Below are 16201 nucleotides of genomic sequence, written 5' to 3'. Positions count from 1 at the left end.
GTAGAGATTACCAGGCAATGGTAGAACCAGTTTACTCAGACAGTAGGCCCACCATTTTGACAGCACGGGGGGTGGTCAATGTACGCCATGGGAGGGTGCCCGTTCGCATAATAAATATCGGGGAGAGGGAAGTGTACCTGCCCCGGTATGCCACGCTAGCCAAATTATATACCACTAATCAAAATTCTATACAATCTGTGGAACCCTTGCCTCCATCTCACCCGGAGGAAGGTAACGGCTCTAAGAAAGACATGGAGGACTGGTGTCAGCAACTACATCTGGGTACTGACTCCACTCCCTCACACCAGAAACAAGGAGTCTATCGGGTGGTTCAAGAGTATGAGAGAGTGTTTAGTAAACACCCGTTAGACTTCGGGCGAGTCAAGGGGGTAGAACACCGCATCCCCACGGGAGATCATCCTCCCATAAAAGAGAGGTATCGACCCGTACCCCCTGCACATTACCAACACGCCAAGGGGATGCTTAGAGACATGAAGGAGGCTGGGGTAATCCGGGATAGCTGTAGCCCCTGGGCAGCCCCACTAGTTTTAGTCAAAAAGAAAGACAACACCATGAGGATGTGTGTAGATTACCGGAAAATCAACCGTATCACACACAAGGATGCGTACCCCTTACCAAGGATAGAGGAGTCATTGGCTGCTTTAAGATCTGCTAACTTCTTCTCTACCTTGGATCTCACTAGCGGGTACTGGCAGGTTCCTGTAGCAGAGGCGGACCGGGAGAAGACCGCATTCACCACCCCGATGGGACTTAGCGAGTTCACCTGCATGCCGTTCGGACTCTGCAACGCCCCAGGAACCTTCCAACGATTAATGGAGTGCTGTCTGGGCCACAGAAACTTCGAGACGGTCCTGTTGTACCTGGACGATGTCATCGTATACTCCAAAACGTATGAGGACCACCTGAAACACCTGGCGGAGGTGTTCGAAGCTCTGGCGAGTTACGGCCTAAAGGTGAAACCCTCCAAGTGTCACCTCCTGAAACCAAAGGTGCAATACCTGGGACACGTGGTGAGCGCTGACGGAGTGGCTCCCGACCCCGATAAGATCACCGCAATCAAAGGATGGCCAAGCCCTTCCAGCGTAAAAGAAGTGCGGCAGTTCCTAGGGTTGGTAGGCTACTACCGAAGGTTTATTCCCGGTTTCACCAAAAAGGCGGCGCCTATGCAGGACCTCCTGATAGGCCAGTCCCGGAAGGCCAAGAACCAGAAGCCGCCCTTCAAATGGGAAGAGCTAGAGGAAGAGTCCTTCCGCCAGCTGAAGATGGCCCTCACGGGGGATGAAATCTTGGCGTATCCGGACTATAGCCAGCCCTTCATCCTCTACACCGACGCCAGTAACGTCGGGCTAGGAGCCGTACTGTCCCAGATTCAGCAGGGGAAAGAGCGAGTAATCGCCTATGCCAGCCGAAAACTGCGACCCACCGAAAGGAATCCCGAGAATTATAGCTCATTTAAGCTAGAGTTCCTGGCCGTGGTATGGGCAGTCACCGAGCGCTTTAAGCATTACCTCGCTTCTTCCCGGTTCACCGTATACACGGATAACAACCCGCTGACACACCTGGACACGGCAAGACTCGGTGCCCTGGAGCAGAGGTGGATGGCTCGTCTGTCCAACTATGAGTTCACAATTAAATACCGGGCAGGGCGCTCCAATACCAACGCGGACGCCCTGTCCAGGATGCCCAACCTGCCGGACGGAGGAGAAGATCCGGAGGGACTGGAAGAAGTTGAACTCCCTGCGTTCCACCGTCATGGGACTATCCAGTATTCCCACCGGGTAAGGAGTAAGCAGGCTGCTACGTTGAACCCCTTACCTCACTACAACTGGGCGGAAACGCAAGACAGCGACCCTGCCGTCCGACTGGTGAAGGAGATGCTGACTCGCCCGGAGGCTAGCCTGGAATCAGACGCTCCAGAGGAAGCCAAACAACTATGGGCAGAGAAGAGTCGACTGTTCCTTTACAAGGGGAAGTTGTGCCGCAGAATGGTTAACTCCAGGACGCATGAACTACTCTGGCAAGTAGTGGTGCCACGAAGAGACGCAGCCATGGTGATGGAGGCATACCACGACGGAGCTGGACACTTCGGGTGGAAAAAGCTGGAGTTCCTGCTGCGCGAGCGGTTCCACTGGGTAGGCATGAGGGGAACCATCGAGAAGTGGTGCAGAGACTGTGGCCCGTGCAATCTGAGAAGGAAGGACCGGGCCAGCCAGAAGACTCCCCTGCAGTCCATCGTCACCCGGCAACCGTTGGAACTGGTAGCCTTGGATCATGTAAAACTGACCCCCAGCAGAAGTGGCTACGTCTACGCGTTAACCATCGTGGATCATTACTCCCGGTTTCTGGTTGTCGTCCCCGTCAAGGACTTAACGGCTCGAACAGCAGCTAGAGCCTTCCAGCAGCACTTTTGCCGTCCACACGGGTACCCGGACCAAGTGCTGACGGACCAGGGACCTGCCTTTGAAGCGGAGGTCTTCCAGGAATTCTGCAATCTGTATGGCTGCCGGAAGATAAGGACGACACCCTACCATCCGCAAACTAATGGACTTTGTGAGAAAATGAACCAGGTGGTAATGGATCTTCTAAAAACGTTGCCCCTGGAAGAACGCAGTCTGTGGCCTGAGAAGTTGCCCGATCTGGTGGACCTATACAACCACATCCCGGTAGGTTCCACCAACTGTACCCCGGCTTACCTAATGAGGGCAAGACCTGGTAAGTTACCTGTTGACCTGGAAATGGGAGTCCTGACGCCCGAGGACACTTCACCAGAAACAGACTGGGACACAGAGAGGCAGCAGCAGTACCGGAAAGTACAGGAGAGCGTGGAGCGAAGTCTCTGTCAGGCTAGGGAAAGACAAGAGAAGACTTACAACCAGTATGCTCCCGCTGTTCCCCTGGTACCCGGAGAGCAGGTCTTGAAGAGGAAGAGACGGCTCCACAAGTTGGACGACCAGTGGGAGAAGGACCCGTACACCGTACTGCCCTCAAGCCACGAGAACCCGAAGGTCTGTACCATCAGTAAAGACGGAGGGGAAACCACAGCCATTGTATCCCGGGACCACCTGAAGAAGTGCCCCGAACAACTGAGGAACCCTGAGGAGGAACAGGAAGACCATCGACCCGTGGAAGAAAGGGAAGATATGGTTAGTACCGTGCTCGGGGACTTCCCTCGGTCTTGGACTCAAGTCAATGGTGCAGTTGTGGTACCCGTACTCACCTTCCTCCAACCATCATCCCAAGAACCTACGGAGCAACGGGTAGAGCTGGAAGAGCAGCCGGTCCAGGAGGCAGAAGACTCCACCCAAGCGGAACAGGAGAATCCACCCTCTGCTTATAGTGAGCCTGCCGTACCCCTAGTGAGACAAAGAGCCGGTAGACAGCTGCCCAGTTTACCCTTGACAGCTCCTACACCCTGTAGTTCAGGGCCAGACAGTCAGCTCCGTAGGTCCACTAGGGCCACTAGAGGCCAGTTACCCGCACGTTGGAGGATCTAAATGTTTAAGTTGTTTTACAATGTTTACCTGTTTATTGTTGCTTGTGTGTAATTTTGTGTTTCTAGTTGTTTTTAGGAGTCTTCGGTGGATTTACCGGGAATCCTTTGTATATAGTTGGAGCGTAACCCAGGATGGACTAGAGACTGTTAAGGACTCAGGGTAGGACAGACCCCTACCTGGTTACGTCTCCCTGTGTTGGTGAAATGGACACCTTTGCTTTTCTTCAAAGACTGCACCCGGTTGCGGACATCCGTGACCATCTTATTGTGTTTCCTTATTGTATTTTATTGTTCTTTGATATACCTTGTTATATTTTTCTAAAAAGTGTTTAGTCCCGGAGTACTAAATTTCACTAGGGGGGAGTGTGACACCCCAGGGGTCTGGTTGTCACAGTGATAGAGATATTACGTCTGAGAGCAGGTGGGAGGTCCTTTGGTCAGGGATCCTGTGCATGCCACACCTCCTGCCCAGCCTTGGGAGGGGAAGAACTTCCCCTGTATAAACCCGGGGCTGAGGCAGGGTTATTGAGTCCAGGAAGAGTAGAGACAAGAGCAGCATAGGAAGCAGCAGAGTCACAAGGAGTCAGGGGCTGGCAGCTAAAGAGCTCGCCCTGACTAAGAAGATTCTTTACCGGACCCGGAGTCCGAGGCTGTGGGGACTAACTTCTACCCAGCAGCAGAATCCGTCAGGCAGGGGATTTCAGGTCCCCTGGCCCAGAAGCCCGAAGGCCCGGTCACACGCGTGGGACCAGCACCGCCATCGTGGAGCGGAAGCCATTAGAAGGCCCCGAGTCACCGGCCATACGGGTGAGCACCACACGGTACACTCAGGGACGTGGGCTACTTACATCAGCTTCTAGCAAGGTAGCCAGAAGAGTACAGTCAGCTTGGGAGGCCTACAACTACGCCTGGCCAGGGGAGATCCCATCTGCTCAAGGACTGACCAGGCCCCGTTCGCTAGCAAGTACTCCGGGAGGGTCTATCGTTGTTACCAGTAAAGACCCTGAACGCTACCATACCGTCTCTGAGTGGTTCCTGCTACCCCCATCATCCACGTCGGCTGCCCTGAGGCCATACCCCTCCCGTTGGGGGTTATACTATCACGCTGCACCATCCTTCCACCGGCCTCAGCGGTCTGCCCTGCAGCAGCAGCCCCCTGGCTGCATTCAACGGGTGGCGTAGTCATCAACCATTTTCTACCGCTAACAGACTGCCGTCCAGTTTGACTCCCTGGGCACGGACCGGGTCACCGCCACGAGACTACAACCCTAAACAGATCCGGCTCCGGGTAAGCTCCCGCGTGCGCATCGCAGCGCGACACAGGCCCAGGGGCGCGTCATATCCACCTCCCTTTAGGACCCAGCAGGGACCTCCACCTTCTGCTGATAATTGACACACCCTTGCTTGGTAGTTAAAAACTCTCTGTGTCTCCAGAGAGTCACCAGTGATAGTTCTATGTTCCTCTGTCCATGCCTGGAGTACTAGTAGTCGGCTAGTTTCTTCTTGGACTTCCCTTGGAGGACAGTTGGCATTGTCTCTCTGGTGTCTTCTCAAGCTAAGTGTATCTCCTTTGTTTGTTTACCTTGTTGTCTTTAGTTACAGTGGGGCCTGAATAGTGCTCACCCCGTCCCATCCCCACCTACAGCCTAGCTCTAGTGACATTGAGGGATTAGGTTCCTGCTCAGCAATAGGTGTGGAACCTATATAGGGACGATAGGGTAGGCAGGGTGATATTAGATCTGCCTAGGGGTCTCAACTCCCCCTTTCCTTAGTTGTTGGGCTCCCTTCCCCCTCTTCCCATCATTGTACACTTGCTCCTTCCCTCACCTTGCGTGACACTAACTTATCCACCAATCTAGGTTTCAGGATAAATAACTAAAGTTATGTTAAGATATATGGTGGTGCTAAATTTCCCATCAACTAAGTCATGTTAGACTTAAAATATGGAAAAACCTGGGAAGTGCAGTTCCATGGTGACCTCAGGGGGGGAGGAAGAAGCTAGCTTCTCCTCATACTCGAGACATAACAGCATGGAAAGAAGTACTATTGCACATGAAAAATTCCACAGTTTTGCTGTATACCCCACACAGTGACTTTCAGTACCTGAATGGTGGTCGGGAGTCCTGATGGGATAGCGCGGAAGTGATTGCGGTTAAGGCGTAAATATATCAGCTTCTTTAACGGCTTAAAAGTCATAGGCGAAACGTTTCCATCATGAAATCCATTACCCTCCATTTCAAGAGTTAGCAAATTACCTAGACCTTAAGAAAGAACAAACATATTATTATTACACCTTTCAGTTCTTGAAAAAAAATTCTAACTTTTTTCTTTAAATTAATTATTTTCCTGTGACTTTATTAACAGTTAAAGAAAATTGAAGTTTCTACTTCTGGACAGTCAATAAAGACCCCTTCCATGTCTGTTGATATGTGTCTTTGTATGATCTAAGGGTTAACATTTCTCTTTGCTGAGAGTGACAAGCCAGGCCTGGCATATCAGAGTGAGGAGATTAGTATATAAGTCTCTTCACTCTGACATGCCAGGCCTGGCTTGTCACTCTCTGCAAGAATAAACGTTACCCCTTACATCCCAGTCTTAAGCCTCTCACCTAGCCAAATCGGATCTCATACTTTACACCAATGAGGAGCAATACACCGTGTCTGAAAATTGAGAAGCTGAGATTCTGATTTGGCTTTTATTCTAAGTCATATTGCAAGGCTTGTTAAAGGGTCGATATTCACTTTTAGGATTGTTACTTACAATAGGTGACACTAGAGTTCTAGTCCTCTTCCTCTCTGAAGAGACAATTTGCATCCTTGTATGATGTGATACTGATGCAAACCACCCTGGGAAAGAGTTGGATTGTTTGACCCTTTGCACTTCTTAGTTCGACCTTTACTAGTTTTTGGTGCATTGTTGATGTATCCCTTCGCCCAACTACGAGATTACCTCTGCTACTGACACTTTCTTGCACCTCTATTTTTTCATTTATTTCATGATAACCAACACAGATAAAGGGGGTCTCAAGGACTGACCTTGATAGCATATCGGAAGGATGTGCTCAATGTCTAATCGGTCTTAATGCTGTCAACCCCACTGATAAGAAGAAAGAAGTGGCAATGGCAAAAGGAAAGTGCTGTGCCCCTTCTTGTCTTGTTATTACACCTTCTTTAAAGGTAGCATGGTTCGTCCATTACAGTAAATAGCCAACATGCAGTCACCTGGAAAAAGTTGAGCAGGGCAGATATAGACATAGTATTTTTCTGGCACCATTGACACTTAATTCTAGTAATCATGGTGGTCACAGTATTTAAACCCCTTTGATCAGAAATGTTTTTGTCAATACTTACAGTGGGGAAAAAAAGTATTTAGTCAGCCACCAATTGTGCAAGTTCTCCCACTTAAAAAGATGAGAGAGGCCTGTAATTGACATCATAGGTCGACCTCAACTATGAGAGACAAAATGAGAAAACAAATCCTGAAAATCACATTGTCTGATTTGGAAAGAATTTTTTTTCAAATTTTGGTGGAAAATAAGTATTTGGTCAATTACAAAAGTTCATCTCAGTACTTTGTTATTTATCCTTTGTTGGCAATGACAGAGGTGAAACGTTTTCTGTAAGTCTTCACAAGGTTGGCACACACTGTTGCTGGTATGTTGGCCCATTCCTCCATGCAGATCTCCTCTAGACCAGTGATGTTTTGGGGCTGTCGCTGGGCAACACGGACTTTCAACTCCCTCCAAAGGTTTTCTATAGGGTTTAGATCTGGAGACTGGCTAGGCCACTCCAGGACCTTGAAATGCTTCTTACGAAGCCACTCCTTTGTTGCCCTGGCGGTGTGCTTGGGATCATTGTCATGCTGAAAGACCCAGCCACGTTTCATCTTCAATGCCCTTGCTGATGGAAGGAGGTTTGCACTCAAAATCTCACAATACATGGCCCCATTCATTCTTTCATGTACACGGATCAGTCATCCTGGTCCCTTGGCAGAGAAACAGCCCCAAAGCATAATGTTGCCACCCCCATGCTTCACAGTCGGTATGGTGTTCTTTGGATGCAACTCAGCATTCTTTCTCCTCCAAACACGGCGAGTTGTGTTTCTACCAAACAGTTCTACTTTGGTTTCATCTGACCATATGACATTCTCCCAAGACTCTTCTGGATCATCCAAATGCACTATAGCAAACTTCAGATGGGCCCGGACATGTAATGGCTTAAGCAGGGGGACACATCTGGCGCTGCAGGATCTGAGTCCCTGGCGGCGTAGTGGGTTACTGATGGTAGCCTGTGTAACGTTGGTCCCAGCTCTCTGCAGGCCATTCACTTTGTCCCCCCTTGTGGTTCTTGGATTTTTGCTCACCGTTCTTGAGATCATTTTGACCCCACGGGGTGAGATCTTGTGTGGAGCCCCAGATCGATGGAGATGATCAGTGGTCTTGTATGTCTTCCATTTTCTAATTATTGCTCCCACAGTTGATTTCTTCACACCAAGCTGCTTGCCTATTGAAGATTCAGTCCTCCCAGCCTGGTGCAGGGCTACAATTTTGTTTCTGGTGTCCTTCGACAGCTCTGTGGTCTTCACCATAGTGGAGTTTGGAGTGTGACTGTTTGAGGTTGTGGACAGGTGTCTTTTATACTGATAACAAGTTCAAACAGGTGCCAGTACTACAGGTAATGAGTGGAAGACAGAGGAGCCTCTTAAAGAAGAAGTTACAGGTCTGTGAGAGACAGAAATCTTGCTTGTTTGTAGGTGACAAAATACTTATTTTCCACCAAAATGTGAAAAAAAATTCTTTCCAAATCAGACAATGTGATTTTCAGGATTTGTTTTCTCATTTTGTCTCTCATAGTTGAGGTCGACCTATGATGTCAATTACAGGCCTCTCTTATCTTTTTAAGTGGGAGAACTTGCACAATTGGTGGCTGACTAAATATTTTTTCCCCACTGTATGATGAGATTATCATTTTAAGTCCTGGTACTAAACCCTGAACAAAGTCTCAGGAAAAGGAACATGCAATATTTGTAAAATGTGACATGTGTTTGCCACACATCCACTTGGACCTGTTCCTGTGATATCTGATTCCATCACAAGGTGTCGTCATATTCCATTCTGGTGATTGAGGAGACATCAGGACCAGGTGGTGCATGCCCTGTGCAGATGCAGATACTAGTGTGAATGGTACCTATAGTGCCACCCAGTCTGGCAATATCAATGTGTCCTGTCCAGCTGGAGAAATCATTTCTATGCTGTGGTCAATGGAACAGCAGCACATTCTACTAAAACGTCTGTTGGGAGTTGCCAGTTATAGTTTTACTAACTCTGGTTCAGTCCTGTTTTTTTTAGCTCTCACTCAATACATTTGATTCCCATTTATTTTTACCTTGGCTCCTGTTTTGACTGATCTTTACCCTGACAATTCAGTTCCTATCTCTTTCCTCCTAGTTCTGATCTGGCAAATTGATTATTTCTGCCAGCCTGCTCTACCAGCCAGCAGCTACTCCAAGGACTCAACTCAGGGGCCCCTTTGTAAATTTCCTTTCTTGTACTAGGGTTAACCCTTGTACAAGAAAGAAGATTTACAAGGGGCTCCTGGGTTTAACCTGTAAAGGGTAAACATATTGCTCCCCTCGGACCTTATAATCGCAGAAGCTGTTTGTGGCAGCACTATTTAGAGCTGCCAGGCGACCACGGAAAGTGCCTGTCACAGTGGTTTTCTGGAGATCATGGCACCCGGCTTTATGGCATAAAAAAATGTACTTTTAGTAAATAAACCATTGCAGCCCCTTCATCATGTTGTGTAGACATCACGTTCAGCCTCTGTATTAGACAGTCCCACTTAAGTCGTTGCTGGGCCTTACTCAGAAGTGGTGCCAGAAGACACAAAGCATATGTTAGAACAATATAAGGATGTACGGCAATATATGGTGTAATGGATTCTGTTACAAAGAGTATTTCATCATCAAAGATCTGCACAGCGTAAAGAGCAACTATTAACTGCATCTTGGAGCATCTTCAAGAAAGTCTGGGACTCAAGAAGCACAAAGTGTCACATGAACACTTGATAAACGACCATTATATGTAACAAATGGGCTGCAAACCTCAAAGCAACATTGCGCAATCCGAGCAATGACTCGAGGAGATAATGCCTCCAGAAAGCTAAAAAGACTACTGAACTTATTAAAGAAAACTCAACATTTTATACTTGGAAAAGTAGAAAAAAATGTTTATTATAAATTCAATAAAAGATTTATTTCATTCAAAATTGGAAGGTCAGTGGTTGGGTACAGTTGCTGCGGGTCTAAGATGGAACAAGAGGTCGCGCGATGTTCAGTTCGTTACGATGACTAGTTATTGCTCTATACTTCTGTACATGCATTTTCTATGTTTTTCTTTCTCCTTATTTCCCTATGTGTTTATGGTTATGTGTAAATAATGGTATTTGACCTGGGCACGTGGATTGGGCTGAGCGAGTAGATACGTCCTGTCATTTTCACAAAATACCCAATATAAAGTTTGGCACAGCCAAGACTAGACCCAACAGCCACAGCTCCTGAAATCAACACTGGGGGCTGAATTACCATTGTTAAAGGCTATGTGCAAAAATATGAAAAATTGACCTATAGAATACCACTGATTACATTTCATCATTGAGTTCCTAGACTATGAGCGTTCATAAAAATTGTCTGTCCTTCAAGAAAATTAGCAAATATGGTTTGTATCGTCTTTGGTATTTACTAATGCTATGGCATGTGTGTGCAAAACAGACAAGTTTATGGATACTGGATAAAACCTCATCCAGCGTCTCTGTCGGGTAGGACCTTACAACCACATCCTTTGGGGGGTCCAAGGTCCCTCCCAAATGCTGCTTGGCGTTGTCACCATTGAAAGCTTAACATTAACATCCAACAAATAAATATCCTGTTTGCTTCTCAATTATCGACCCCAAACAACGTTGGACCTCACATTGAAGCATATCCACCCAAAGTCCTTGAATGATAAAGTGCAGCCCAACCATGGATTATTATTTAACCTTAAGGTAATACCAGTTTTGGGACTTGAGCCTTTCATCGTGTGCCAAAAAATGCATATATGGGAAAAAAAAATCAAGTAATTTAGTCCTTACCACGGAAACTGTGTCGGTTCAGTTCCAGAAGTTTATTGTCGTTGACTTTCAGTTCTTGGACAGATGCTGGGAGTTGTGGCAATACGGTTAGACCGTTTCCATCCAAATTAAGCCGTTTCAATTTTGTCAAATTCTAAAATACAGAATTTGATTATTATTTCTGCTGTTCTTTCTTCGCTAAGTCAATTCAAGTCAATAATGTCACAAAAGACCATCGAAATGTCACCAGTGAAGTCTCAGAAGGTTCATATGACTATCTAGATAAGTAAGACATCGGGTTCTCCACCTGTTTCTACAATGGCAGTAAAAGATATAGTCTTGGTTTGAGCACTGCTAGGTTTTACTTGCCCTCAACATATCGACAATTAAACCTTGACCTGAAAGCCTAAGTGATCGGAGATTGGTTGGTAAACACATACCCATCAACTCTACCGAAGACCGTGAACAATCCAAAGATCCAAGGCACCGGGTAATCTCCTTCAAAAAACTTTTATTGACATCAGTGTACACATCGAAAAAACTGACGTGCCACGTTTTGGCCACACAGGGCCTTTTTGAAGCCAAAAAAATAGGCTTGATAAAGGAGATATGTGGCCGAAACATCACATGTCAGTTTTTTGTGTTTACACTGGTATCAATAAAACTTTTTTGAAGGAGATTACTCGGTGCCTTGGATCTTTGGATCGTTTGCAGTTTTTGCAACTAATTGGAGGGTTGTACCGAGTCTGCACCGGACACGTAGTGGTGTACGGGATATATACCCTTTTTTACTCTACGGAAGACAGTGGTTTTTAGGCAATGTACTAAAAAAAACTGATGGTTAAATATGACTCAACTGTTCAGCCCAAAAGTAAAGCTAGGTGGAGAACCTCTTTATGGAAACAGTCCAACTTGGATCAACTTAAGTGTTCAACTTAAAAATAAATATAGGTGGAGAACATCTTTATAGTAACAGTTTGGACAACTTGCCTTAGGTTATCTTTTAACTGTAGAGAAGCCATTTTTACCCTTGTGCTTTCTATACGGTAGTTATCCCCCCGAAACATATTTATCAGCTGTCCACAAGCTAGCTGATAAATGAATGATCCCTGAGATTGGGGGTTCCAAAACTTCACAGTTGGAAGGAGTTTAAGTGGAGCAAGATCCGAGGATGTGCTCACGGTTAGTCTATGAAAATGATGGAAAAAATCAAGTACTGCCATGAAGAGGAATGGGGGACTCAAGACCTCAGGACCCACCAGTGGGATACCCAGAGATAAGTGCTACAAGGACCAAAAATATGATTGTGAAGCCTTCCCCTACCTGACCACTGAATCCCTTACTACTCTTCCTGGCAAGAGGCGATGACTCTACCTTATTTTTTTTTGTTTAGGTCAACATATGTACACATCATCCACTTGTCCTACAGACTTCTGAAATTGTCATCCCTCAATTGGCGCTTCCAGTCTATCCTTTAATCCTACTGTATAAATCTTAAATGTCAGTTTGGTTCAGTAAGAGAACATGTAAAGCCTACAAATTTCTTACCTTGAAGACATCATTTGATAGCCCAGAGTCATCCAGTTTATTCTTACTTAGGTCCAACCACTCCAGATTCGGGAGACCAGCAAAAGCCCTAGCTGGAAGTTTGGAAATCTCATTTTCTGTTGTAAAAACATAACAATAAAACAATTCACTATAACATGATTTATGCCTTGGATTTACGACTGGCTTTAGGGGTGTGCAACTGACCTTGATGCCCTGGGTACCTAGAGCTTGTTCTCTGCATCCCAAAAACTGGTGCACAAACCTATGAAATTGTAGGTGCACTGTGCGACTGTATAATTTGGGTGTGTTAAAAGAAGCTAATATACATGGCACTAAGCATCCTAAGACCAGCCCTGGCAGCATTTTTCATATTTCTATGTATTAGTCAATGTAAGACATATCCATAGTGATGCTACAAATAAGTCAAACCAGCTGTTGGCTCATTATTCTGGCACATGTTCACGAGACGTCCTAAGACATCTCTAAATCTGTATATATGATGTCCTTTACGGATTTCTTCATGGATTTCTTTGCCAGATTTCTTCGTAATATCAGAAGTTTCAATGATATTACAGTGGGGAATCGCTTACTTCCGTGGGGCAGAAGTTCTTGGGCTCTTGAGATCTTCTTTTGTGCTAATATTTTACACTGGTTTCTTGGAGCTTTTACTGGGGGCCTGGAGGTTTTCCAACTCTTCTGGGAGTCGGGGAGAACATTTTTTTTCCAGGAGTCTCTCGGATGTTTCAGGAAATGTCGGCAACTATAAGTTATTGCTATGTGGACAGTCAATGTTTCTTACACACAAGTCAGGCTTCAAAGAATCAAAGAGAAGTTAAGAAAGGAATACATGGTTTATAATGGGGCATAATGTGAAGACGTACATTGAAATATCTCCTGTATGGCGTTATACATTGACCTACACACACATGGTATTGCCATTCATGATGAGGCCTTTAGCTAATAGAGGAACACGGTAAAAAAAACTACTAGTATTTAAAGAATAGACAAAACGCCCATAAAAATAACAAGAACGTACAAACTCCATATGTGCAGTACCTCTTGGTTAGGTAAAAAGGCCTAGTAGTGCTCACTGTCACCTCTCCTGGATCCAACGTCAGGGTCTGCCTCTTCCTCCTCCTCCAGCCAGCTCTCTCTGTTTCTCGGCGCTCTGGATTGCAAACCGATGCACACCTTTACCATCGCACCTTAAAGGCTGGCTCAGTAGGTGGGACACCATCTGAGTATTCAGGTAGCTGAATTGTGAACTGCTTCCTTGTTCTTGCACCCCTAGTACTACTTGGCAAACTCAACTTTACTATATTGCTAAGTCAACTCTGTGCTAGCTGTGCATTGAACTCTGACAAACCCAGCTCTGCTACCTCTGATAGTTCGCTGGGAAACTCTATGTATAGCTCAGCTTTGCTTCACAGTTATGAGTTCATCCTGCTATGTCTCCAAACTAACTCTGCCGTTAAGCCTCCTGTATAACGCCGGTCCGCTTCACCGGTTTCTCATTGCAGAGTCTCCTCTGCTCCCCAGTGCATTACAACTCTGTTACATCTGTGGTCATAATCTCCACTCTGCTTCATCGGATCCAGTGGTTCCAGTTTGCGTATACTGTTGTCACAACAGCATATCCATAGTCATCTATATGTACATGTTTTGTGGATCCACCTCACCGGATGAGACATAACACCTAGGAACCATGTTGCAGGACAAGTGCTGCTACCAACTGAGCCACCAAAAACCCTAAAGACTAACCGTTGTTTTAATTTTAATTTCCTAAATCAATAATACACATAAAAAATAAGAAACTGTAATATATCTTATCAGAAAAAATCAGCTTATTTTTCCTCCTGGACTGATCTTTCACTGTCAATTCAGGGCTACAATCTGCAAACTTATATTCATTAAAGACATATTTCCCAATTCTGAGATATAAAATGACAGTTGGTGCTTCTAAGATTCAATGGAGAGAGGAGGAGTTAGAGGCAGACACAGACATTCTGCTGCAAGTTCTCCTGAAATGACAGTTACAGTTTAATTTTTTAAATTGTAACTGTTGTTTCAGGAGAACTTGCAGCGGAATGTCTGTGTCTGCCTCTAGCTCCTCCCTACAATCGCTGTGTCTTCCTCTAGCTACTCCTCCTGCGTAGAATCTTAAAAGCACCAACTGTCATCTCCTATCTCAGTGATGAGAACGTTTGTTATTAGTGAATACAGATTTTACAACTTTTACAATTGAATTAAGAGCAAAAGAGAAGAAATAAATAGATTTCCCTATTAAGATATATTACAATGTTTCTTATTTTCATCTGCACTATTGATCTATAAAATAAAAAATTAAAACAAAAGTTACACTTTAACTCCCTTAGTGTACCTATGACTATTCAAATATAAATCCCTAGGGGTGTAATTACTAAGGGTGATCTTCTACCAGTGTTATAATGGTACGTGGTGGGCACGGTTTCCAAGCATCTGTAAATTCCTGGAATATCCATAAATTAAGAAAAAAGTCTTTTTTTTGGAATTTTTGGATAAGTTATGTAGCAAAAATAAAAAAAATCAGGTTGGTCACCCTTATGCCAAGTGGTGGAACTTGTGACTAGGACCCGGTAGCTTCACGTTACTTCTCTACTGACGGAAAATTCTGGGCACATCATTTTTTTTTTTCAGTTCTGAGATTTCTCCATGAAAACAGGATGGGCTATATAAGGATTTACTGCAATGTCCTGAAAGGGTCCAATTTCCTTTGACCCCGAGGAAGATACAGGAGTACATACTTTTGGATGGACATGAAAGCGAACCATGGAGATGAAGAGATAGACCGTGCCCTGACCTTAAACAGTAGAAGTCACATGAGAAATATTAGGACAAATAAAACCTTCTTGGCTTCTCAAATAAAAGACTTTCAAAAACAATTCACGAAATGGAAAACTCACAGGTTTTACGTATTAAAAATCGCCCTGAAGAAGAAGACAAAGTTCTACTGATCACGTAAAAAAAAAGAGGAACGTCCAATAAAAAGTTACCATCGCCACCTTGACCTTTAATAGTTCTGTCATCGCGTCAAAATAAGAACAGAAATAATGTCATAAAATAAAAATAGCCAGAACTCGTATATATAAAATGGAGGTCCACAAATATCTGGGCAGCAGCTGGCACCCATATGGGCGAGGGACAAACATGAGCCACAACTGGTTTTAATCAAATTCTTGTCGATTCGGAGATAGCAAAAAATGGGACGGAAAAAATGTAATGTTTCCAAGCGTGGCACACCATGTATGAATAATTCAGGAACGTCAATTTCTCGGTGGCGTGTGTACAGATGTCCTTATCGGTAGGGGTCTTTCATACTAGATGATAAATTTCTTTGATTTTGGAAGCTCATTTCTTAAGGTGAATCTGTCAACAGGTTTTTGTTATTTAATCTGAGAGCAGCATGATATAGGGGCAGAGACACTGATTCTAGTAATGTGTCACTTACTAGGCTGTGTGCTGTAGTTTCAATACAATCAGTGGTTTATAAGCAGGAGATTATCACTGCCCGACTAAGTGTGGCATGCCAGGCAGTCCAGATAATCTGTGTAACCCCGCCCCCACCACTGATTGGTAGCCTGCTGACAATGTATACAAGAAGCTGCCAATCAGGGGTGTAGGCGGGGTTATACACTGCTCAATACTCTGAGCCCGGCTACATAAACAGATTAGCCTGACTTGCATATGACAACTAGTCTTGCAGTGATAATCTCCTGCTGATAAAACACTGATTGTATTGAACCTACAATAAATTAATTTAAAATGTAATATACATTCTGTATCAAGTCTGCACAGTTTTCAAGATCTCTGCTTGCTGTCAAGCTACTCTGTATTGTAACGAGCCGATCACCAATACAGGTTTTCCACCTCTAAAAGTAAACAATGAAGGTTCCTATTGTATGACAGCAAGCAGAGATCTTGAAATGACAACTGGATACAAAAAAGTACATTTCAAAATTTGCATATGTGCCGGACACGTCTAGTCGGAATGTGA

General features: G+C 45.1%; 1 protein-coding gene across 2 annotated transcripts in view; it reads right to left on the bottom strand.

Annotated features, from left to right (window-relative positions):
* The window catches only part of LOC141154282 (extracellular matrix protein 2-like), a 108825-nt gene that overhangs the window by 55574 nt on the left and 37050 nt on the right, over nucleotides 1-16201 (bottom strand). For both annotated transcript variants that reach the window (XM_073639928.1, XM_073639929.1), the window contains exons 5-7: nucleotides 12169-12284; nucleotides 10642-10774; nucleotides 5618-5775 (exon numbers count right to left, since the gene is read on the bottom strand). In XM_073639928.1, coding sequence (XP_073496029.1) covers nucleotides 5618-5775; nucleotides 10642-10774; nucleotides 12169-12284 — 407 coding nt within the window. The remainder of the gene's footprint in view (nucleotides 1-5617; nucleotides 5776-10641; nucleotides 10775-12168; nucleotides 12285-16201) is intronic.

This window comes from Phyllobates terribilis, unplaced genomic scaffold, assembly GCF_046119375.1.
Source record: "Phyllobates terribilis strain yellow unplaced genomic scaffold, ASM4611937v1 Scaffold_7__3_contigs__length_470593459, whole genome shotgun sequence".
NCBI classification, from domain to species: Eukaryota; Metazoa; Chordata; class Amphibia; order Anura; family Dendrobatidae; genus Phyllobates; species Phyllobates terribilis.
The sequence above is the reverse complement of the archived record's forward strand: the minus strand, read 5'-3'. Positions and strand labels throughout refer to the sequence as shown.